At 36.0% G+C, this 25123-nt stretch overlaps 1 protein-coding gene across 1 annotated transcript in view; it reads right to left on the bottom strand.

Moving 5' to 3' along the window:
- Positions 1-25123, bottom strand: part of l(1)G0020 (RNA cytidine acetyltransferase l(1)G0020) — a 200151-nt gene that overhangs the window by 154863 nt on the left and 20165 nt on the right. Inside the window, exons 4-5 of the mRNA XM_090404566.1 lie at positions 12868-13039; positions 3886-4062 (exon numbers count right to left, since the gene is read on the bottom strand). Of these exons, the coding sequence (XP_090260692.1) occupies positions 3886-4062; positions 12868-13039 (349 nt within the window). The remainder of the gene's footprint in view (positions 1-3885; positions 4063-12867; positions 13040-25123) is intronic.

Here is a 25123-nt window from a genome sequence, read left to right as displayed (position 1 = left end):
TATCAGTATAGTGATGCCAGCAAACATAAGAATGGGGAAATGGATGAGAATTATTAGTGCCTAAGGCCTCACAGAAGGTTCTACTAAAGAAGAATTAGAAAAAAATTTCATGGCATTAGAGATGGTAGCTGACACAAAGAAAAACAAAAGGTTAATCCTTGTTGGAGATCTAAACAACAGACCAGGAAGTGACTAGACATACAAAAATGTTTTGGGAAAAGAGCAAAGCTAATAATCTAATACCACGTTCCAACATAAAGATGGACATAAATTCACACGGAGAAAAGATGCAAGAAATAAGAAAAATCTCAATGACTATATTATTGTTGATAGTGATATCTTCACAATACTTCAGAACACACGAGTATACAGAGGATTTGAAATTGGAAGTGATCACCATTTAGTTTTGAGCAGCATAAAACTGAATATTATATTGAAAAGAAAGTGCATAAGAAAGATTAAAATTAATCCAAGTTGAGAAGCTTTGCATGGTAAACTGTAGACTGAAATACACAAATATTATTTTAAAAAAATGAAAAAGTCTGAAAACAAGAACCAAACTTTGCATATTCAGTGGCATATCCTGCATAAAACATTGAATGATTCAGACAGAGGCATGTGGTAATATTGCTTGCAAGGATAGAAAAATCAGAACTCCATGGTGGACTCAAAAAGTTAAAAAGGCAGTCAAGGAAAAGGAGAAACTTTATCAAAACTTTCTGTCAAGTAAGTCAGTTTGTGCTGTGAGAGCACACAGAAAAAAATGTAAGAAAGTAAAGCACTGTGTAAAACTAACTAAACAAATGTCATGAGAAGACTTTGGTGATAACACAGAAGTTATATATCAGGAAGATGGCAAAATGTTCTGGAGGCTACTGAAAAAAAAGCTTAGGAATGGAGGAAAGAGTACTGTAAAAGGAATCGAAGATGATAATGGTGACATGAAAATTAATAATAAAGATGTTTTAGGTGTCCGGAGTAATTACTTTAAAAGATTGCTAAACAAAACAGGTAATGAGACCACTATGGTAAAAAACATTCAAGTGGAACACAACCAGGAGTGCATATTAATACTTGAGGTAAAAAAAAAAGCCATAAAAAAATCTGAAATGTAGAAAGGCAGCTGGAGTATATGATAATTAACAAGAAATGATCTAATATTGAGGTATAAAAGTTTTCCAGCAACTATACTGCATAATTCAGAAGGTTCTATGAGAATCCTGCTCTAGATGATTGGAGTATTTCTCTCATAGTACCTACTATAAAAAAATAATGTGAGAATTACAGAGAAATTTCACTACTGAGTGTTCCTAGTAGAATTTGTTCAAATCTCCTTGAGAAAAGGCTACAAAAAATTGTGGAAGGAACTTGGAGAAAGAAAAGCAGTTTAGGAACCAAACAGACTTCTGAATCTTTAGAGAAAAGCAGCTCAAAATACTAACAATTATGTGGTGTAAATAGTATATTTACACCACACAATTGTAGCAAATCAAGGTGTCATCAATGTTTTGATGGAATCAATTACAATTCCATTATAGAAATGTTTTCATTATTTCTTTTTGGTAGTATCATCTGGCTTCTAATTCTGTAAAGTTCTGTTTTCATTAGTCTGAGTTTTATTTTTCTCTTTTGAAGAATTGTGGACAGCTGGTATCCATCATTCCTCACGGGATTTTACTGTGGAAGAATGAAGGTATCAATCCCATTACTTTTTTAATTAGTGAATACTGTGTAGCGGGACCATTGGCATGTCCTCAAGAGTGAGCCCAGAACAATTTTTCTGTTTTAGGCATAAAAATTCAAATGTACAAAAGCAGACTGGTCAGACTAGCAAGAATCATACCGTTCAGTGATGTTGTAATGTGAAAAGGAGGGACCGATATGCATGCTACAATCCCTACTAAGGCATAGAGGGTTTATCATTTGTGATATTGCTACATTTGTGGTATCCCAGTTACCTGATAGTGGATACACTATTAGTTTTTTGTTTTTAATCTCCTTTTTATTCTTCCACCTTTGGCATGCTCCAGAGTAAAGAAACTTCATTGTGATGTCCCTCATAATCAAGGCATTTTGGCGTTTTGCTCTTATCTTTTGTTTTTGCGATATTTACTGCTGCACCAGGCACAAATGGCATGGTCATAAAAGGTGGTTTGAGAATGACCATATTTCTGACATTTAAGGCAGCAAGTTGGAATATACAGTCTGGGCAATTTAGTTATCCCACTTTCACAGATGTTGGTTGTTTAGGTATGTTGAAAATAAGGATAATATTCCTGGTGGGAAATAGATGACCATTTCTACATATGAGTATTCTTTTTATGGCTGTCACTCCTCCATTTTGGAGCAGATATCTTCATCAGGAGCATTGAGGAGATTCCACCTCAGTATTACTCCTTGAAAGTAGTTCAAAGTTCTGTGAGGGGATGATTGCCACTGGTATTCTTACAATAGATGCTGCGTGAAGGAGCATCTCCGATGAATTTTTGTTTTAACGAGAAAATCCCCTGAATGAAACTTCTTAACTGATTAAAGAGATCCTGCCAACCTCACCAAACCCTTCCAGATGAGGAATGGTGATATTTTCTGGAGTGTCCATTCACCAGTTGGGTGCAATATTAAGAAGATTGGTATTGTTGTCTGTTGATGTTGCAATATTTTCTGAATTCGATTTGGGCTTGTTGAGGACCCTGATAAACAAGAAAATTAAAAATTATTCATTCTCAAAAGGAAGGTGGTTCAGCACCAGAGCTCTCCCATCCACCAAGAAGCCATGCATGAATGCCAAAGTCTCCAGCAAACAATGCTTGCCTCCAGGAATGGATCACCAGGGTTACCCTGAATGCCATACTAGCACTATAGCAAGCCTAAAAAATCCAGACTACCAGGATTCCCCTTTCTGGATGTCCATGGATCACAATATCACACAGCAGCGAGGCACTGGATCCTAGTGATGGTGACTCAGGAGAAGTAAAGCAAAGAATATGGGAGGAAAATCATAGAAAAAGAATAAGGACAAAAAAGGGTCAACTGGGGGGATTCCACCTTCCTTCCCCCCCCCCCCCAACCACCAAGAATAGGTGCCTGACATAGAGTGGAATATAACAGAGACCTGATAGATCATATAGAATTCTAAATATTGGTAGATGAAGTTCTACTTCCTGTACAAAGTGCTCTACTTTCCAATATTATATATGTAGGCTTTACTACATAAAATCATGCACGCACCAAAATGATTTTGGAAAAGAATATTATTTTAACAAATTCAGGAAATCTTAGAACCTGAATTGTACTAAAAGCAGTTCTAATACTGATTTCTTTTAAAATTGAGATCTAGGCACTCCTGCACTATAATGGGAAGAAGAAATGGCACTTTTAAAACCTTTAACCTTTTTAACATTTACACACACATATAATTTTCTATATGTGTGTGTAAATGCATATATGCTTCCATTATTGCAGTAACCTAAATTCCGTGCAGTTAGCCTAGTGGCTTTGCGCTTCGCAACCATATGCCTGGGGAAGGAGTGTCCTAGGTTCGATTCCCGTCAATGACGTGAGGAGCTTATGGATCTTTCTCAGCCATAGCCAGGTTAGCCAGTCTTGGGCATGGACAGCAGGGTTTTCCTCCCAGTTTATCTGGGGTTTCATCCTGCAAGCAGGCAAACCAACCCCTTTAACACATGCTGCAACAGTCAAAAAAATACATTTCCCCCTCAGCGGCAGGTGGCTGTATTTATGTAACACGTGGCCCCTGCAATGGAAGCGGGAAAAACGCACATAGTAAGAAAAAAAATTGCAGTAACCTAACCTATGAATTTTGAGCACATATCTGAAGGATGACTGTTCCATAAAATACTATCATATAAAAAATTATATACTTACTTGAGGCTTTGGAGCCACTGGAGTAATAGAGAGAATATGAGATGAAAGAGGAAGAATATTCAGTTGATCATCAATTACCAAACATGCTTTGCAAGAAGCAAGAGAAAGAATGAAGCGCTCATTGAATCTTCCAACAATATTCTCATGAGCTTCTGTTCTGTACCTGGCATGGACATCCTATAAAACAAAATTTTCAGTTCTTGTTATATTAAAAATTTCTTCTAAGAAAATTTTTCTAGAGGCTTTATGATGCTGGAAAAAAACACACTAAACAGTTATTGATATTGAAAGTTTATTTTTCACTTAGTTAGACTATAATAAATTTAGTTTAATCCTTTATCCAAGTGTGAGCAAACAAAGTTTGTGCCTGAAAGTATCTTCAGGACTGGGGTAAGGTGGTACAACACCAGGAAACTCATTGCAAAGGTGGAGCAAGCTAACATCACTCCTATCTCAGTATCTCCCATAATGCAAAACACATCTCCTTGCGGATATGTATAATGTTATGCATTAGGGGAAGGGCCACTACTCAGACTAGCTTCGACCTTTACTGAGGTCTCTTCAGTGGGAGCCAGGCCCAAGTGGAGATACCAGGAAGAAGCATTAGCAAGGTCATCTCTACCTACAGGAGTAGTCAAACAGTGTGCTACCTTTTTATTAAATTACTCTGCATTTAGAGAAAGATGTTGAAAGTTTATTTTTCACTTGGTTAGACTATAATAAATTTAGTTTAATCCTTTATCCAAGTGTGAGCAAACAAAATTTTCGCCTGAAAGTATCTTCAGGACTGGGGTAAGGTGGTATAACGCTGGCCAACTCGTTGCAAAGGTGGAGTAAACTAACATCACTCCTATCTCAGTATCTCCCATAATGCAAAACACATAGATAGAGATGACCTTGCTAATGCTTCTGCCTGGTATCTCCACTTGGACCTGGTTCCCACTGAAGAGACCTCGGTAAAGGTCGAAACTTGTCTGGGTAGTGGCCCTTCCCTTAATGCATAACATTATATATATCCGCAAGGAGATGTGTTTTGCATTATGGGAGATACCGAAATAAGAGTGATGTTATCTTGCTCCACCTTTGCAACCAGTTGCCTGGTGTTGTACCGCCTTACCCCAGTCCTGAAGATACTTTCAGGCGCAAATTTTGTTTGCTCACACTTGGATAAAGGATTAAACTAAATTTATTATTGTCTAACCAAGTGAAAAATAAACTTTCAACATCTTTCTCTAAATCCAGAGTAATTTAATAAAAAGGTGGCACACCGCTTGACAACTCCTATAGGTAGAGATGACCTTGCTAATGCTTCTGCCTGGTATCTCCACTTGGGCCTGGCTCCCACTGAAGGGACCTCAATAAAGGTCGAAACTAGTCTAGGTAGTGGCCCCTCCCTTAATGCATAACATTATACATATCCATAAGAAGATGTGTTTTACATTATGGGAGATACTGAGATAGGAGTGATGTTAGCTTGCTCCACCTTTGCAACCAGTTTCCCGGTGTTGTACCACTTTACCCCAGTCCTGAAGATACTTTCAGGTGCAAACTTTGTTTGCTCACATTTGGATAAAGGATTAAACTAAAGTTATTGATATATTATCCAATATACTGTACAATTCTCACATAATCGTGATTTACTTATTATATTTGTATTTTACAGTATTACATATACTGAATATAACACAATGAGATGGTGATAACATTGAGATAACCAAGAGCAAGATGGATAGATCAAATCCAAAGGATCTCATGACTTTCCTTGGAAGAAGCAACAGTCATGGCAAGAGATAGAAGTAGATGGAGAAACACTGGTGTAAAGGTCACAAGTCCTCAGGAATGAGGAAATACTGAGTGAAAATTTCATAAATAGGAATAAGTTTTGTTATGTGATAAAGTAATAAAAAAAATATTACTATGCATTCATATTTATTAATACAGTTGTACGTTTAGTATTACCAGTTTTATTAAGAGGTGGTGACACAAATGGAATTTCCAAAATGTATTTAAGTAGTTGATTTATTCCCTTAATGTAATCCTTAGGGATTTACAAAGAAATAACTCTTCATGTATATTATTGTATGCTTGTTTATAGTAGTGTTCTTATTCCATACACTATTACAATGCAAGTGATGTAGCAATGGCAGCCGTGTTGCTAGAGCTTTGTTCTGAACATAGCAAATGGATATGTGCATCAGTTGAGTTTTTAGAACAGCTGTCACTGAGTAACAGCAAGTGCTAGCAAGGAAGACCCGAAAGGAGGAATATCTTTATCTACTCTCTAATAAGGAAATGTGAAGTTCCAGTAATACTGAAAGACAATATAATGTATCAAGCCTTTGTATATTAGTGAGAATGTTATGTGCTTAATGAGAAGTAAGTAGTATATGTTCTATGAAGCAAGACAGAATCTGCAGCAAAGTTCTTTTTCTTGGAAGTTCCTTTGAAACTGCCCAGTTGAATGTATTCTTATTGCCAAAACTCTTATTCTTCCTACCTGCTTCAGCAAATGAAGGCAAGACATGTTTAAAGAAACTTATTTACTAGAAGAAATACGCAATATAATAATCAAGTGATATCCTTAACTTTTATTGTGATTAAGGAATCTGAGAGATAAGTTAAAATGAATGAATGAATGGAAACAATAAAGAAGATAAATAAAATAATGCCAGATAAAGAAGAGGCTGATTGAATAAATATTGTATGAAAGTTTCCATATAGTCAAAAGAAACTAAAGAACTTCTAGCTAAATGCTATATTCAAGTTTTGTATAGAAAAGTTATAATTGTTAATTTATCCCAGTCAAAATAGACCCTATAAATAGCAAATAACAGATATAATGTATTCATAACTATCGTAATCAATACCACAAATCTTGAAATATTGCTGCCATTTTGGAAAATTGTCAGTTAATTTTTTTTTTTTTTCTCAAAATAACTAATTTCTAGATGTTCCTCTATTAAAAACATTATGAAAAAGTACGAGCTCAGGATTTTTTTTTACAGTCATGATAGTATCATTGCAAAATGAAGGTATATTGAACCTCTCTTATATCTGTCTGCAATCTTTGTTTTTCCTCAACTGTATACTTGAATGAAATCAAAAGCATTTACTTCATATTAATCTGTTACCAGAACAGTGACAAAACATTTTATCATCTAAGGTGAGGTGTCAAAAGGGATACCACCTCCATGCATAATTTTTGTGAAAGAAAATAACATCACGTTAACGAAGTATCACGTTCAAGCGTATCGCACATTAATGTGCTCCTTATTTTCTAAGTTTAGTTTTTTCTATCAGATATCTTTTCGTTATGCTCTAATAATAAGTAAAAAATTCAGTAAAAATTTCAGCTAATTGACTGAACGTTAAGGGAGTTATGATGGCATAAAGCTTGTGTATTGAAATGGCATAACAAGCAAACTACAATGTGCATATAAAAAGTAGCCTTTTAACCATTCATCTAAATGGCAAAATGCTGGAGGTATTTTAGAGAAAGAAATCATCAGCCACCTTCCGATTCTCATTTCAGGTGAGGGAGAACAGACAGCATAAGCAGTTTTTGAAACAGAGCAATTGAATGGGATATCCATGACAAGGTTAAATGCATGTGATTCGACACTACCACCACACACACACACACACACACACACACACACACACACACACACACACACACACACACACACAGAGAACGGGTCAATAAATGAAGCCTGCATCCGTGTTGAAAGAAATGTGGACAAAGACCTCTTGTGGTAGCATTTCCGTAACCATATTCTTGAAACAGTTCTGTAGCACTATTTTCTGTAATATTCAAATTGACCTTCCACAGGCCCAGAGGTTTCAAAAATCATGAATGGCCTTGGACCATTACAGTTTCTAAACTCGTGATGGATGAAAAAGCCACAGCGACTCTCGCTGACATGGCTGATGAGATGATTGCCTTCGCTTAGGGATGGCTGCAACTATTTTAACCAATAAACTATTACAGGGAACTCCTTGAGTTTACAATTACAGGTATCCCTTGCTTAACCTTGCTTTGATTTGATTAACGCTGCGAAATTAATTGCGGCAATCCCTTGATATATGCGGCAAGAGTTTGGATTAACGTGCCTTTAACCCTGCGGAGCTCGCAGCTGATCTGATAGATATGTGCAAAATGTTTAATATAAATATTCTTACACAATTCAGTGTATAGCTTGGAGGTTATGAGTAGCTGTGCATTCATATGTTACGAGTGATATTCCACACCGTTTTTTGCTGTCAGTTTGGTTTAACACATGTTATGTAAAGGTTTGTGATATTTGACAGTAAACTGTATCAGAGATACCGCGACCTCCGATGTCAGTATAGTATAGTTTAGTTTTTTTTAATTCTGTTCAATACTTTCTAGATTGTAACTGAAAATAAATAAACCATCAAGTATTACTGAAATAGAGAGCCAAAGGCTTATTATATCATACATGTCCTCTAGAAGATGTGCTTTACATTATGGAAAATACTAAGGAAAGTGATCTGGAGCTTACTCCACCTTTACTACGAGATGTCCATAAGGTTGCTTATGCTTGCACCTGCCGAAACTTTTAGTTTCTATATATTTGGCACGAAACTCTTTTAGTTTCTATATTCGGCTATGAAATAATGTTGGATTCAATATCCACTTAATTTGTACCATCATGTATTATATTGCAGTGTTTATTCTTTATGTTTTATTGCTTGTTTGCCGAGGTCTGGAGAGTCATTTTGCTTGTTATTGTAGGCACAAGTAATTATTAAACATTTACTTTGCATTCATTTTTTATCTTTCCTAAAAGAGTACCATATAAAACGAATTATTAATATAGTAATCAATCATGGACAAATTGTAATTTTTACCATTGATTATTAGATTTGATTAATGCGATTTTGATATACGAGGTAACATCAAGGGATATCTGTATTTTATTTGCAGTAGTTCCGGCTAAAGGAATAAACTTCAAAGCTTTGTGCACCAGGTGGATAGCAAAATACTAAGCTATGCTTCAAAAATATGGATGCTCAGGAATCAGTTCAAATTAATGAAGAAGGAGCAGGAAGGAATCTTGAATGTCTGTGTATTTATCAGGCTCTAAGTTAAAACCAGGTTCCAAGTTCTATCTGCCTTTGTCTGAGGAATGACCTACAGTTCCTGAAAGATATTTACCTGTACAAGGAAGTAAACAAAGCAATCATAAATACTGCACTTTGAAAAGTCATAGGACACCTTTGGTATCTTTCAGAAGAATTGATAGCATTTGCTATTTTTGACAACACAGCTCCTTTTGAGATGAAGCAAAAAATTGTTGTAATGCTGAAGAAGACAGCCAATGAAATGAGCAATACTTGCTGCAGACCCAGACATAATTGTTTCTGTGCAACTGGAAGACTTTGTGATGTCAAACACCAGTTCTTCTCTATCACTGGACTTCCAATTGATTTCTTGAACAAGGATACTGCTGACTGGAATGAAGACGAGTTATTCCAATAAGTAAAAAAGACCATTTAATACATGAATGTCAGCGACACTGCAAAAAGAGGCACAGCCCTGATGGAAGAATACAACAAACTGCCCACACCAACAATTTCTGTTGGTTATAAGTGATTACAGAAAGAAGTACCCTGACTTCAAGAAATCAACATTTAAAATAACAGCAACAAAACTAACAAATTTAAGAATTTGTAAACTTTGTACCTAATCTATTTGAATAATAAAGTTTCATTTTGTCATTTACTCTATACCTAAAGTTGATGTTCATTTGAAAAAATAAATGTTAAAAATTACTAATTAAATAAAAATTCACTTTGGACACTAAAGAAGATTTTTAAAATGAAATAAAACATCAAAACAAAACATGTAATTTTATTAGGAGCAGTACTGAAAACTAACCACTGCAACTCTTAAATATACTTTGAATCATTTCAAATTTTCAGTTTTTTTCGTTATTACTGGAAAAACAATGAGTTTATCTTATATGAACATTTCAAATTGGAATTTTTAAGAAACATTCTAACACACATGGTAGGTGAACTAATGATAAGCCACTATGATGCAAAAACTTCTAGCAAGAAACATGATGTAATGTAATAACTGATACAGAATTTTTAGTATTTATAGAAATTATTTTATAATAGAGAAAATATGGATTTTGGTGCCATTACAGAATGGCTCCTAAAGGAGTTGCCTGGCTGCCTGTCAACTTAAAAAAAAAAAATGTGCCAATATTGTTGCCACCTATAGTCGAGGCTGATAATAGAATGATAGAACATAAATAGATGATAGAACATGCTGATAATAAGATTATTATCAGCATGTTCAATATTGTTTTGTTTTCTTTATATATTAACCACGCACATGAGAGGTCCCAAAAAACCTAAAACATAACAGTGCCATATGTGAGCATGTGATTAAGAGTAAAGAAGAAATCTATTAACATGTTTCTTGAAAAGTTTAGAAGGTTATGTTTATTGGAAAATACAGTATGAGGAAGGTTGTTGTAAACAATAAAGATGAAGTGAAGGAAGAGGAATAATTAGAGGAAAGGTAGTGGCCAGTTCAAAGGGGAGAGCATTCATCACAGCATCTATAAAAAAGTTTAATGCAGAAACAGAGCACCTATGAGAAGGTGACTACAGAAGGGAGTCTGCGATGGGGGGGGGGATCTACTAGGTAGATTGCTCTCTCTTCTATATACAATCAAGAATTCTTAGGGAATATTACGGGTATCACCCCAAATGTGAACATAATATTCTAAGGTCAGTCAGATTTGGGATGTATAGTGTTGGGAGATCAGCATTAGGGAAGTAGTTTTTAATATGAAAAATACAAAGTCCTTCGGAAACTGAGAACATTACAGATGTGATAGGTTTATACCAGGAATCATTTGAGTATTACAAAGGCTCTCAAATTCAGTAATTCAGCTTCATCAAAATTCCTGATATCTACCTTCAGTGAGTGAACAGGATAATTATGATAGTACTACATGAAAAAGTTACATCACTACTACTACTACTACTAATAATAATAATAAGTTAATGCCTTTAATTCCTTTATCGAGAGTAAGCGAGGCCTTTAAACCCTGTCTTGCTTTTGGAGACTGCGTGGGCAGTTCAATCTCCACCAGTAGCCAATCAGAGATAGCTGGCCCATGTCTATCACTAATTATAGGCAGCCACCAATGAAGAGACCAGCAAAGTGCTGCCATCTTTTTATACCTAACCTTAACAGGATATGTTGCTGTCTAAAATAATGTGGATTCTACAGTCGATTTCCTTCTGTTTAGAGGAAGAAAAACCCAAGTTTCTGGGAGGAAAAAACCTGCTTGCCCATGCCAGAGATCTACTAATTGGGGAACAGGTAGAAGAAAGGCTTAGAAAAAGTTACTCCAGTCGGCGACTAAAATTGAACTATAAGTCTTTCTTCAGGCGACCTAGAGCAGAGGATGAAAGTGCCACTTCCACTGAGCTACACACACACACCATTACTAACTTCTGATAAATAATTTTCCTCTAAATTAATATGCTGTGTGTCAAGAGTGCAATATTATCAGATCTTGTATTTTTGTCTTTTAAGGTGCTTTTTATTGTATCTATCCACCAAATCTTGGTCTTCCTCTGGGTTTTTTCCCTGCCAACGAACACTTGTTTTGCCTTTCCTCTCTCATTCTATCCAAGTGACCATACACCTGAGATTAGCTCTACTAACACATTCCTGAATGTTAACAATGGCAAGTTCTTTCCTAATATCTTCATTTTTGATGTGACACTGCCTTTGATGCCATCTGTTTACTCCACTAATCTTTCTCAGAAGTCTCATATCAGAGGTCTCTAATATTTGATCAAGTGTTTTATTTCTAACCCAGCTCTCAGATCCATAAGTTAAAATTGGTTTGAACACTGTCTTGTATGCAGCTAATTTAGTATTTTGACTGATTTCTTTCTTATTCAGCTGACTTCCTACCATACCAGCTTTACTAATTCTGTTGTCCATTTCCATGTTTAATTTACCATCTTCACTAATGTTTCTGCCCATTTTCATTGTCTTTGTCTTTTTATTGCCGATTTTCATACCAAATTTATTATAACAGTTATTCAATTTAATCAGGCAATCTGGCAAACTTGTGAGGGATTTATTCAGAAATATAACATCATCTGCATAAAGTAAAGAGCTAAGATTAACATTTTAATACCACTTTCCTTCATAATGTGATCCATATAAATAACAAGTGGAGTAATGTGCATGCACCTTTGTCGCCCACCGGAGATTTTAGTTCAAACCATCTTCCTGTACCTCCTCCAATTCTAACTGCATAAACAGAAACTATGCATTGTTTGATATAATGTCCCATTTACACCATATAACTTCGAAGAGCTTTCTTCCTGGTACCTTGTCAGATGCCTTTTCCAGATCAATAAAACTTAATTACAAATCCTTGTCATATTCTCAAAATTTCTCAACTATTTGTCATAAAGTGAAAATCTGATCCTGACAACCTCTGTTTGACCTGAATCCAGCTTGTTCTTCACCAAACTCCCTTCTGCAATTTTTCTTAGCTATTTCAAATATATAACAGTTAATGAATCCAGATTCATTAACTGTTATTTATGTATGTGCACTCATCATGAATTAAGGTAGATCTAATAACCAGTGAAATATGGAACAACAAATCAATATTATCTGGATTTCAATTCCCAATCCCACCTCACTACAAAATACCACTCTGCAAGAAATTCAGTACAGAATGTGCACAAATTTATCATATTTGTTGATAGAATATTGGGAGATTATCAGTAGAAACATTATCAGATTATCAGTAGATCCCCTCCTTCACAGGTAAAACCACACTTAAAAAAAAAATTTGTGTATTACTAATAATATTTTCTTGTACTGCAAAAAATTATTAGTTTATGCAAACTGATATCACTATTGTAAGATGAAAAGCTAATAAAATCTAATAAAACGCATACCATAGTCATAGTATACAGCTGCTTTAATGAAGTCATAGTTCTCAGAAGAATCACAATAATACCACCTCCCTCTACTGTTTCTATGGTTCTGGCTAGTAGATTTGGAGTAAATGCTTCAAAATCTTGGAGAATTAACATTCCATATGTATTACCTAAGATCTTATGAGTTTCACTGTAAAAAATAATTATGCAAAATTGGATGATTTCCAAATCAAAGAACAGTACAATTATTTTAAAAAACTGTGTAATTTAGAATTAGCATCTTGCATATCATATTAACTTGTAAGTTACAATCTGGATAAATTTGAGTCAGAATAATCAAATATGACTATTTTATATATGATTATTTCCCTCCATCCAAAGTTGAACTACTATAAAGTTCTAAAGACAAAAGAAGTTTTTAGGTAACATGAACTGGTCTGTTGTGCTGAAAGTATGTCTAGCAATCCTGTGACATGCTATAAAGAATGCCTTCCACTTTTTCATACCATAAACATGGTGACAAAGCCTCTGTATCTCAATAAATAACAAGAATGCCCTTTGACTAAAAGGGGCATTCTTGTTTCTAACTCTTTGTAAGGTCTTTATCAACCCATGGACAGTTATGGGCGTCCCTTTTCAGCCAATTTCTATATAGAACACTTAAAATCCAAGCAGTGAATACAGCCACTCTCAAATCAGTGGTATGGCTGCGCTATGTTGATGCTGATGGCACATTTGTTATTTGGCCATGTGGTCCCGACATGTTAGATACATTTTAGTGCATTTAAATAGCCAACAGCCTAAAATCCATTTCACAATGGAACAAGAAGCTAGACTTTTTGCCCTTCACAGATACAAGTCACATGGCTTCCTGATAGTTCATTATCTTTTTCTGTTTATAGAAAACTTACACATACAGAAAAATATTTGCACAAACAAGTACACCATCATTCAGCTCAACAATATGGTATCCTAAAACACTAACTCTCACAAAGCCAAAGCTATCTGTTCCAATTATAATGCTCTTATCACCGAATTCACTTACCTGCATCGTACATTTTTAGCCAATGGCTATAATTATTTAATTCCCCAAAAAATAGATAAAATGCTAAATGTTCCCTTCATTGCCTAATATGCAATCAAGACAACAGCAAAACTGTTACCATCAATACCACTTAATAAATATCAGCTCCTCAACACATTTAAGCCATATATCAAATTGGCAACTCTCATCCATTCACCTAAGGACAAACTCTCCCCTTTACATCTAGGAGTGTATGAAGTGCTCCATACATGTGACCTGGCTTACTATGGACAAACAGGAATAACCATTGACATCCATCTTGGAGAACATAAAATACATTAGGCACTATTGTTATGTGGACCAGCAGACCACGCTTTTGATACCCTTGCACACAGAATCAAATAGAAGAAAACAAAAGTACTACACAGAAGTCATTATAAGTCAGGTTGTTTTTAGAATCAGCAGCAGCTTTAGAACATTCCCCAAACCTCAACAAAGTATGGTTGTATCAAGTTGCCAAAAATCAGAGAGAGAGAGAGCCATTTTAAGATCAAAAATATTTGTTTTTTCCTCTCTCTTTATCCAACACTAGATGGTATAAATCAGGACTTTAGTTCCTTGTGTTGTGTTACAATTTTTTAAACTAATCCCACTGCTAAGTAAATTGTTACTGTTTGTGTACTGTGGCAAATTGTTTTTGTGCTCTGAGGATGTCAGATATAATATCAGTGAAATATCAGCAAATAAGTTAAATAAATATTAATTCTTTTCTTATTATTCTTGTGTTGTGAATTAATACCATTAAATAAATTAACATGAATTGCCAACACATAAGCTTTTCTACTCATTTATAGTCAGACCCATCAGTCTTTCCACCAGCACCTTTGCAATGGAATTAGCATACATTTTCTTCACTCCAGATGTTGCATACACTAGGTTGATAGCTCTTAACAAAAGGAGGAGCACTCATTAGTTCAACCAACACTTCTGATGTACTTCCCATATACACTTCCACATTTAGCAACATTTTTTCTTTTACTTGCAACACAACAGAATTTTCTTTATAAATTATACTTGACAAAAGATTTCATTCTTGCTTAATCCTTTACCTTTAAGTGTAAGCAAACAAAGTCGGGACATGAAGTATTTTCACAACTAGGCTTACTTGTATGTAGAGGCTGTTGACTTCGTATCAACTGCCTTGGTATACCATAATGCAGATCATACTTCCTTTCAGAAATGTATATTGCTATTCATTAAGGGAAGGTTCACTACCCAGGGCAGTTTTGACTTTTATTACCTATTTTATATGAGACATTTATGATCAGATGCATCTGAACAAATTAATTCTTTGTAAAAAGTTAAAACTCTGTGCAGTTTGTCCAGGTATGAAAGATCTGCTTGAGTGTATACAGCTCAGCTCATTTAATAAAAATTTAATTTCCCTCTTGAGCAAAGCATGCTGGCTCTCTACCAGATGATGCATAGTGAGTCAAGTGTTACATTTGTCACACATAGGTCAGTCAGCTCCACTTAGCAAATGAAACTATGCAAAATCACTATGACTGATGCAGAGCCTAGCAAGCAACAACTTTTAAGGGAACTTAACAAACAGTACATGGAGAAAGTCTGAGCCGACTCTACAATCTCACTTCTCTTGATTCCAACGTGGCTGGAAATCCAGCATGAATGAACATCAAAATTAAGGGCCTTCATTTGGCACAATAATTGCAGAACATTACAGACTACTTGATGTGGATTGTACCTAAGTGAACACATGGCCTGTTCACAACTAGGTTAATATGTACAAATCATGCATTTATAATAGCAGTGTTTTCTTTTATATGTTGAAGCACAAGCTGTATTGTAAGCAGTTGAGTAGTATAGTTATTGCATTCAAATGCACTCTGAGTCAAGACAAGGTGGTGAAAAACAGCAGTACATTCAACAGAGAATGCAGATCTAGAACCATTAGTATAGACAGGTAAAAAATTAGAATATGCCACTCTTTGTGCACTAGAGAGCTTCAGGAAGACTGATAGAGTGACTTCTTCAGCTATTGTAGCTAAAGAAGTTGAAGAAGCTCAGTGTTGGTAACATTGCTTATGTTCAGACTGAGAGCTTGTATAATCTCTTTCACATGAATGCCAAAGGAGAAAATGAAGTTTGATAAGATACTGAACTCCCTAATGTAAAAAAAAAAAGGATGGTTAGGCAAAGATTTTATTTTTAGAACATAGTTAAGTGACAACTGTTTATGATGAAGTGAGAGAACAAGTTCATTTGTTTTGATATATAGGCTCTGAATAATGTACAAATTGCACCAGGTGGTATCTGCCACAATTTCACTGGAAAAATTCTCTATTGCTTGGTTTCTGATTTCTGAGAGGCTGGAAACTTACCTTTGTCTGGTTTGTTTTTATCATTTGATTTCAAGAAGTATTGACAGCTTGTGTCTATCTCCTCCTCTGAAAATATGTTTAATACATAATCTAATATGCTATAGTCTTGTGTTCTTATGCATCAAGATTTTGGTTTTCTGATTATTGCATTTAAATTTTGGGGATACAAAAACATCCATTTTATCTGTGGAGGTGTCTAGAAGTTTTTCTTTATGCTGCTCTTGCCATGATATTTTTGACAGGTGATTCTCATTTAGTGGGATTGCTTTAAAGGAGCTGTTTCAGGAATGAGACCATAATAGCTCAGGAGATTAATGTACTACAAATGGGAGTACACGTGACTGTAAAGTTCAGGTTATGCTGAAAGTGCGAGATGATTGAAAAAATATAGAGGTCTGTTTCCTTTTGATATTTTCTGAACAGCTATCTCTTTCGTATAAGATTTCAGGACAGGTGGTGATAGCAAGCTTTCTCTTTGCATCCTGATATAAGCTGTTCTGTTCGTTATTGACTCGATCTTTTGTATCTCTTTTTCATCTCTCCAACGTTTGGTATACTTGGGAGTAGGCTGGATGATCTTTAGAGCTGATGCATTTAGATTTCTTTGTAGATTGAGATTTATTATCATGCTCTTTACTACCACATCAGGCACAGGTAGTTCAGCCATGCAAGATGATTCTATTGGATTTAATGATGATTCTACTGAATTTTACAAAGGCATTTAACAGAATACTGCATGGAATACTGGTATGCAAATCAGAACAGTATTCCGTACAGTGAAGCTACCAAGGCTCCATACATGATGCAAAAAATAGACTGATAGCTGACAGTCTTTGCCAGCATATCTAAAAATAAGAGACAAGATAACCCACAAATAATTACTAACATGCAGGAATAACAAAGGATGATAATGATGAAACTAATTGCTGGTACATGCAATTAGTTTCTTATTGCATCAAGATACATGGTGACATTTATTATTATTTCCTAAGCATCTCATCTCCATGAAGTCAAAAGACTTATCATTAGAGACCTACTCTAGCTACTGTCTCCACACAATATATATATATATACACATCCCTAACACTCTTGCCAACTACACTCATTACATTTCCAGGGATGAGACTTACATTACTGCCATGTATTTGGTGCCAATCCTATAAACCTTTTAATAACTTATATGCTTCTAAAATGACCCCTATTATTTGCCTATCAGCTAGTTTGAAAGTCACAGACTTTCAGTCTATTCCCATAGAGTTCCAAAGCCCTGCCACAAGTTTGGTCACTTACCTCTGGATCCTCTCCAGAGGTAAGTAACCAGTCACACAGAATCGAGGCAATAAATGATTCACTATGTGAGGTAGTCCATATGTAGCTTTATAAAGGGGAATAATAACCTCCTTATCCTTGCTTGTCAGTGTGATCAACAATTACATAATCTAATGCTGTTTTGCCCACCACTGCAATATGTCTTCCAATCTTCAACTTCTTGTCCACATATAATCACTCCAAACCCATGGTTTCATCAATTTCCTTAGGTTCAGTTTTATCAATATTCATACATCTATTCTCCCATGGTGGTAAAAGTACTGGAGAAATTGGTCAAAAAGAGAATTCAAGAATGGATGGATAAAAATATGATACTGTATGAGAAGGGGCAACATGGCTTTGTGAAGGGTAGGTCATGCCTTAGTAACTTACTAACTTTTTATAATAGAGTAACAGCTGAGTTGATAAAGGAAATGACTACATGATGATTCTACTGGATTTTGCAAAGGCATTTAACAGACTACCTCATTGAATACTGGTACACAAATGAGGATGAATATGACACTGGTTAATAAGAAGGTGGCTGCTGGACAGATATCAGAAAGTGGTATATGGAGGAGCAGAATCGAGGTAAAAAAAAGGTGATTAGTGGTGTGCTGCAAGGTTCAGTGCTGGAACCATTGCTGTTTAATTTGTATATAAATGATATAGGAAATAACATGAAAGGAAATATTCAGTTGTTTGCTGATGATGCAAAATTAGGAAAAGTAATAGTTAAGGTGATGTAGAAGGCTTGCAAGATGATTTAAATAGACTGTCAGTATGGGTAAAAGATAATGGGTATGAGTTTAATGTGGAGAAATGCAAAGTAATACATTTTGGGATCAGATTACAAATTGTGTATCACATTGATGGCACTGTACTCTAGGAAACAGATGAAGCTAGAGATTTAGAGGTGGTAGTAGACAGGCAGTAAAGTTTAGAGGACATATTGCTGAGGTAGCCCATAAGATTACTTGGCTATTGAAGAACACATTAACAAGTCGAGATAAGGAAGTTGTCATCCTCTTTATAAGGTCTTGATATGACCACATCTGGATTACTGTGCTCAAGTCTGGTCCTCTGGGTTTCTTGGGTATGAGGAAGCAGCGGAGAGGATTCAGAAACGAGACACCTGTGGAATGTTCCATATAAGGATAGATTGATGGCGTGTTGATTGCAGAAGTTGGTCGATAAGAGGAAAAGTGGGGATGGGATAGAAACATTTAAGTTAATTAAAGGATTTTATAGGATAGATGCAGAGGAAATGTTTCAGCACTTGGCTAGAGGGACCAGAATAAGGGGTCATCCCTGGAAGTTGAATAAAGGTGTGGTCATTAAGGGTGTGAGGACTAGATTTTTTGCTTGGAGAGTTGTGAATGAGTGGAGTGGGTTGCCAGAGTCAGATGCTTTGTGAGTGCTTTGTCTGTTAATGGGTTCAAGGAGAGGTATGATATAATGTGTGGATAGTTTGATTCTCCCACAATGAATCTTCGGACTCTATGTAGGTGCCCGTATAATAATCATAATAATATACTATCTAGCTTGTGATGTCTTCATCCCAAAGTGCACAACCTTACACTTGACCCTGTTAAACCGGAATCTATTTACCTTTGCTCGTACTGCAAGTCTATTTAAGTCATCCTTACACCTAACTACTGTTCTTCCTAGCTTTGAATCAGCAAACAAATGAATATTTCCCTAAAATAATTCCTATATCACTGAAGAATAAATTAAACAGCAAAGAACCAATACAGAACCCTGCTATCCACCAATTACCTGTCTTATCTGAAATGCAACTCTTCCCCACCCCCACAAAAAAAACCCATAAACCACTCTCTGACATCCATCAGCTAATCTCTTATTAAAATCACCAGTTTCATATTCATTTCTGTTTGCTCCAATTTATGCAAAAAGAGTTCTATGTGCTATCTTGCTTAATGCCTTTGCAAGGTCCAGTAGAATCATGAGTAGTATTTCCTTTCTGAGTTGTCACTTTATTATAAAAAGCAAGCAAATTACTAAGACAAGAGCTATATTTCACAAAACCATGTTGTCTCTTATAAAATATCATATTCCTGTTCATTCAGTCTTGAATTCTGTCTTTTATCAACTCTTCCAATATCTTGACCACCACTCTTGAGGCCTATAATTTACAATTTCTATCTTGGAGCTTCCTCAACACAGAAGAACTATTCTGTCCTCTTTTAATTCCATAGTGCTTTCAACAGCTTAGTCAAAGGAGGAGCTGATTTCCTTGCATACTCTTGTAATACATGGGCTGTTATGCCATCTAATCCCATGGCTGTGTTTGTATTAAGCTTCTGAAATATCCTTGCACTGCCAATTTGTATGCCTCTATTCTCCCATCAGTGGATGTCACATCTGCAATTGGAATAACTCCACCTGGATGGTATACACTTGCAAAATGATTATGAAGTAACTCAACTAGTTCATCTGTTTCTGTTATCTCTTTACCAATAACTTTTTTGGTTATTGGTAAAGAGATTATTATAAATTCTAAATTATTGTAATAATATAATTTTCAAACCAGAAACAACAAACTAAAACTGTTTATAGAATATGAAAGTATAACTCAAAAAGTTTTATTTGGCAATAGTGTACTTGCCACACTGATGTCTGGGATAATATGAAATCATACTTCTAAATGGTGACTGTTAAAGAGAAAGCAATGTGTGTGCTTTGGTTTTTCGAAACAAAGTCTGTTATCACAACACAACGTCATTACAGAACTCAGTATGGAAAGCATTCACCTTCAGATAATGCTATCTGACACTGGTTAAAGCAATTTCAAGAGACTGGTAGCATTCAGCACCAAAAAGGAGTCATCAGCCAAAGTGGTGTTTTCCAGCAAGATGGAACACCACCACATTGGGCTCTTATTATTGTCCAAGAATTTCTTGATATTTTCCTAGGCACTGGGATTGGGTGTGGTGGACCAATTCTGGCCTCTTTGTACACCTGATATTACACTGCTTGATTTCTTCTTGTGGGGATATGTGAAGGACACTGTTTACCAGACCCCTGTGATCTCCCTCAGTGAAATGAAGACCAAAATTGTTGCTGCAACAGAAACAGTTACATTGCAAATGATGGAGAACACTTGGAGGGAAATTGATTATCACTTGAATATCTTACACGCAACAAAAGGCACACATGTTGAAGTTGTTTAGCATTCTGCAGTAATGATTCTATAGGTAATAAAACATTTTGAGTTAATTAACACTTTCATATTCTCTAAGCAGTTTTATTTTGTTGTTTCTGGTTTGAAAATTATAGGCCACAGAAACCCCAACAATAATTTAGAATCACCCTGTACATTCTTCCATAGTCATACTTACTTTTACTTGTCACTATGTGGCAAGTAAAATTCTTCTGATCTCTTCACATAGCTTCATCTCATAATTAGGTTTGGCATTCCTTACTATGCAGGCCACCCTTTCTGCCTGTGATGAAGACTTGCTGATCACTCCCCCCCCACACACACACTTTCTTTTTCTGCAACTTCTGCTCAATGATTCTATTCATTCATTTAACTCTCACTTGATTTATCCTTCAGACTCAGAGTATGCAGTATGATACTTCTTTCTTCAAACATCTCTTAACCATCTGAGATTCTGTGGCTTGCGAATTCCTTACCTCATAATATCTTTCATCTGTTGTCTTTGCTATCGCTACATCGAATTCTGAAAGAAGGTCATTCTGACTTCATTGACTACTTATCATGAAGTCTGATTTCATGCAATCCAAATTCCCTCACACAGAGAGGTTATCTTCCCTGGTGCTTTAATCACACAAACTGGCACAGCTATAAGGGAAACAGAGGCATGTGCTGTAAGTAACAATTTAAAAACAAATTATTCATTTCCCAACCAGAATTCCTTATGGTCATCTCCACTCACTGAGCACTCTGGATTTTTTTTTTTTGGTCAGTTCTCCTTCCAGGTGCATTGTTGGCATGGTTTCTCCTCTTTGTAATTTAGATCACAGTCTCATCTGGGGTTTCTTCTTGTCAGACATCCTTCCCTTGGTCATTCACAGCCTCATGTAGTTTTGGCACTACAATGCCAAGTGGGAGGATCCCTATGATGTTTATTCCTTCTCATGGTTAAACTACTGTTTTTGTTCTTCAGATTGAGATACTTGTTGTGATCCTCTTACAAAAACCTATCCATATTGGAATGGGGGGTTTCATTCCTCACTCTGTTCAAAATTCCCACCTTATATCCAAGGCATATTTCTCCATAAAAGTGTGCCAAGAGGACAAGACAGCTTGTTGTATATATAGCTTGAAACAAACTTCAGCTTCACTCTTTGCCTGCCCTAATGAGGCCTGCAATACTTGCAAAAGCATCAGTGAAAGGGCTAGGTCAACTTTGATGGGCTGAATGTAGAAATCCTGCCACCTATACCAATTGCTATCATGCCTTCTGGTTCCTCATTGGGGGGGGGGGGGCATTGGGTGTAACTTTTGTTCATCTTTGATTCCATCTCTTTCTCAGCTAGTGGCACTGCAATCACCTAAGAATGGGGTTGGACTCTTGGCATCATTCTTCTCAACCAGCACCTACTGGATGGTGCAGGCAGATCGCCTTTCTTTATTACCAATAGTGCTGCATTGCATACTTCCACTGGAAAGACATCTGAATCTGAAGAATCTTCAACCTAGATACCAAATGGGCTTTTGGTCCTTTTTTATAGACTACGCACCGGTTCTGCTCAGGAGATGTGCTTCTAAACTAATAACTGTTTTTTATCTTCAATACACAATGCTATACTCAGCTGGTATCCATCTTGTAGCATGGAGACAAGCCCATATACATCTCATTCCAAAAATAAGTGATGTATCTGTCTACCATCCAAATGCTGACATTGTTCTCACCTCAATGTTCTTCAGAATGATAGCAAGTATCATCAGTAGTTGACTTCTTTGACACCTGGAAGATTGTCAAATGGTCAGCAACCACCAGTATGGATTTTTTCTAGCTAAGATCCATGATATATCTCCTGGCATACATCATCCACTTCCAGATGATGATGATGCCATGGAGGGGGTTTAAAGAGATGCGTGCTGATAAACTTGACATTTTTAGGGCTTTCGATAGGGTTTGGCATCGAGAGCTTCTCAGCAGATTGCCATCTTATGGTCTACCTTCCTCCCTTTGTGGCTGAGTTACCAGCTTTCTCTCAGGGTTATCCACTACACAGGTGTTTCTCAAGGCTCTCATGATGGCACTTTCCACTGATTCTGTTAATGAAACAGGCCTTGCAGTGTTTGAACATCTCAGGATTCAAGATAATCTGCAATGGATGCCCTGGTCACTTTTGGTGCTTTCAAGGCAGGATTTGCCTGTTTTCTTGCAGAGAGAGAATCTTGGTTTTTCATCATTTGCCTTTGATGGTGCTCAGCTCGACAGTTAGGACCGGATCTCTCTATTGGACTGACTGATTCTCACACCTTGATTTTCTGGCATGGTCACATCACACTTGGAAAATGCAAACATGGTGTGACAATGCTTGAATTTTTCCTCAAGACGTTGCATTCTCAATACAAATCTTAAGTCTGCTTGGCCTTGGACTACTGCTCTCATATTTGAGTTGCTGCACCTGAGACCTTTTTGGAAATTCTTGATGCAGTTCGAGAAGAGTGATTCACCTGATTGATGATCCTTCTCTGAGCTGCTGTCTCATGGACATTCACTATCTTCATTGTTAGGCAGAACTGGTGTTCACTGTGCCCCGCTCCCATTTCTGCTAGCCTACAGAAACATGAACAACTACGCAGCATCTTTTTGTAGTTGAACTGCTTACTTACTGAGCTGGCTATGGCAAGTCAACTTTTATTTCATCTACCTCACTTCTGTAGAGAAGTCTTCTCAATGGGATGTTTCTCGAGCTACAACCTCCCCCCCAGCTCTTTGGGAGGAATGAATGTCAACAGGCTGCTTTACTATTGTCCCCCAAGCCAACACAGCATTTGTTTGCTACGTGTCACCCTCACATGAGAGGCCATGCAGCATCTCTCATGTGAGGGAGTGAAAAAAAAAAAAAAAAAAAAAAAAAAGATATTACTTAATTGCCTACATCAGGTATGGGCAACCTTTCCTAGTTCGGGGGCCAAATTATCATTCTGTCTCTGAGTCAAGGGCCACGGACCAAATTATTAAATAAAATAAATTAATATTAAATGAATTAAAACAAGTTGCTACTTCATATTTCATTTATTTATAATATAATGCTATGGTATAAAGCTCTACATAAATTTTATAATATAATGAACGACATAACAATTTAATGTGAAGATTGGCCTTGTACTTCAACTACGAGATATCAATATTGACGTTAATATTACTTAAGTATAATTGCATAGAATTTTCAAGGTTTTCGTCTATTATTGTTGTCCGAATTTTTGATTTATTGTATTTCATCCTCAAAAAAAAAACTGTTCACACATATATGTGCTGCAGAAAAGACAAATGATTTTTCTTGAAAAGGCACGTAAATTTGTATATTTTTCTTCCACCAAATAAAATTTATAAAAATCTGTCAAAGCAATGTTGTTAAATTGTGATATTATCACTAAATCTGCCTGAAGCTCAATAAGTTCCATCTATAAGTTTTCTGACACATTATTTACATCAGCATCCATTGGACGAGCAAATATAGCAAAGGTGGAGTCTTTGTTTTTGAAGTCGGCAAACCTTGTATCAAATTGCTCTATTAGTGCCTTCAGTTCATCTCCATAAACAATTATAAGGGATATATTTATGAGTTGCTAGAGTAGGAGAATGATAACAATTTTTAGCTCTTATCTGACTTTCCAACAATCTTAGTTTATTACAAAAAGCTTTGACATGTCCATGCAGTTCATGAACTAATTGTCCTTGTTTTTGCAATTTAAGATTCAGTTCGTTTAGGTATCCAGTGACATCTACAAGGAATGCTAAATCACACACCCACTCATCATCTTTTACTTGGTTAATCGTGTTTCCTTTTATGTCCATAAAATCTGCAATGTCTTGTCTCAGATCATAAAATCGTTTTAACGTTTTACCTTTACTCAACCACCTTACTTCACAATAATAAGACACATCTTCATAATCCGAAAATAGGTCTGCCAAATACTCCTTAAATTGGCGGTGATTAAGTGCACGTGACTTAATAAAGTTAATACTGGCTACTACAACTTCCATAACATTTGTGAATTTAATCAATTTTGCACACAGATTATGTTGGTGGATAATGCAGTGAAAATTTGTTAAATTTTCCGGATGGATCTGTAGTTCTACTGCTCTTTCATGAACTATTGTAATAAATCTCTTCTGTGCACCAACCATTGCAGGGGCTCCATCAGTGCATATGCCACATATTTAATGGCTGAAGCGCCAATAATTCTTCTGTAATGTTGAAATCCGCATCAACTCCTCGAATAAATATTGCTAGTTGTGCTGTATTGGAGGCATCGGTACTGCCATACAAAGCAATTGAAAATGCTTCCAATCTAGCAATCTTCTCTTTT

This window comes from Typopeltis vanoorti, chromosome 15 (genome assembly GCF_054136105.1).
Source record: "Typopeltis vanoorti isolate ZY-2024b chromosome 15, IOZ_Tvanoo_1.0, whole genome shotgun sequence".
NCBI classification, from domain to species: domain Eukaryota; kingdom Metazoa; phylum Arthropoda; class Arachnida; order Uropygi; family Thelyphonidae; genus Typopeltis; species Typopeltis vanoorti.
This window is presented reverse-complemented; position numbering and strand designations above follow the sequence as displayed.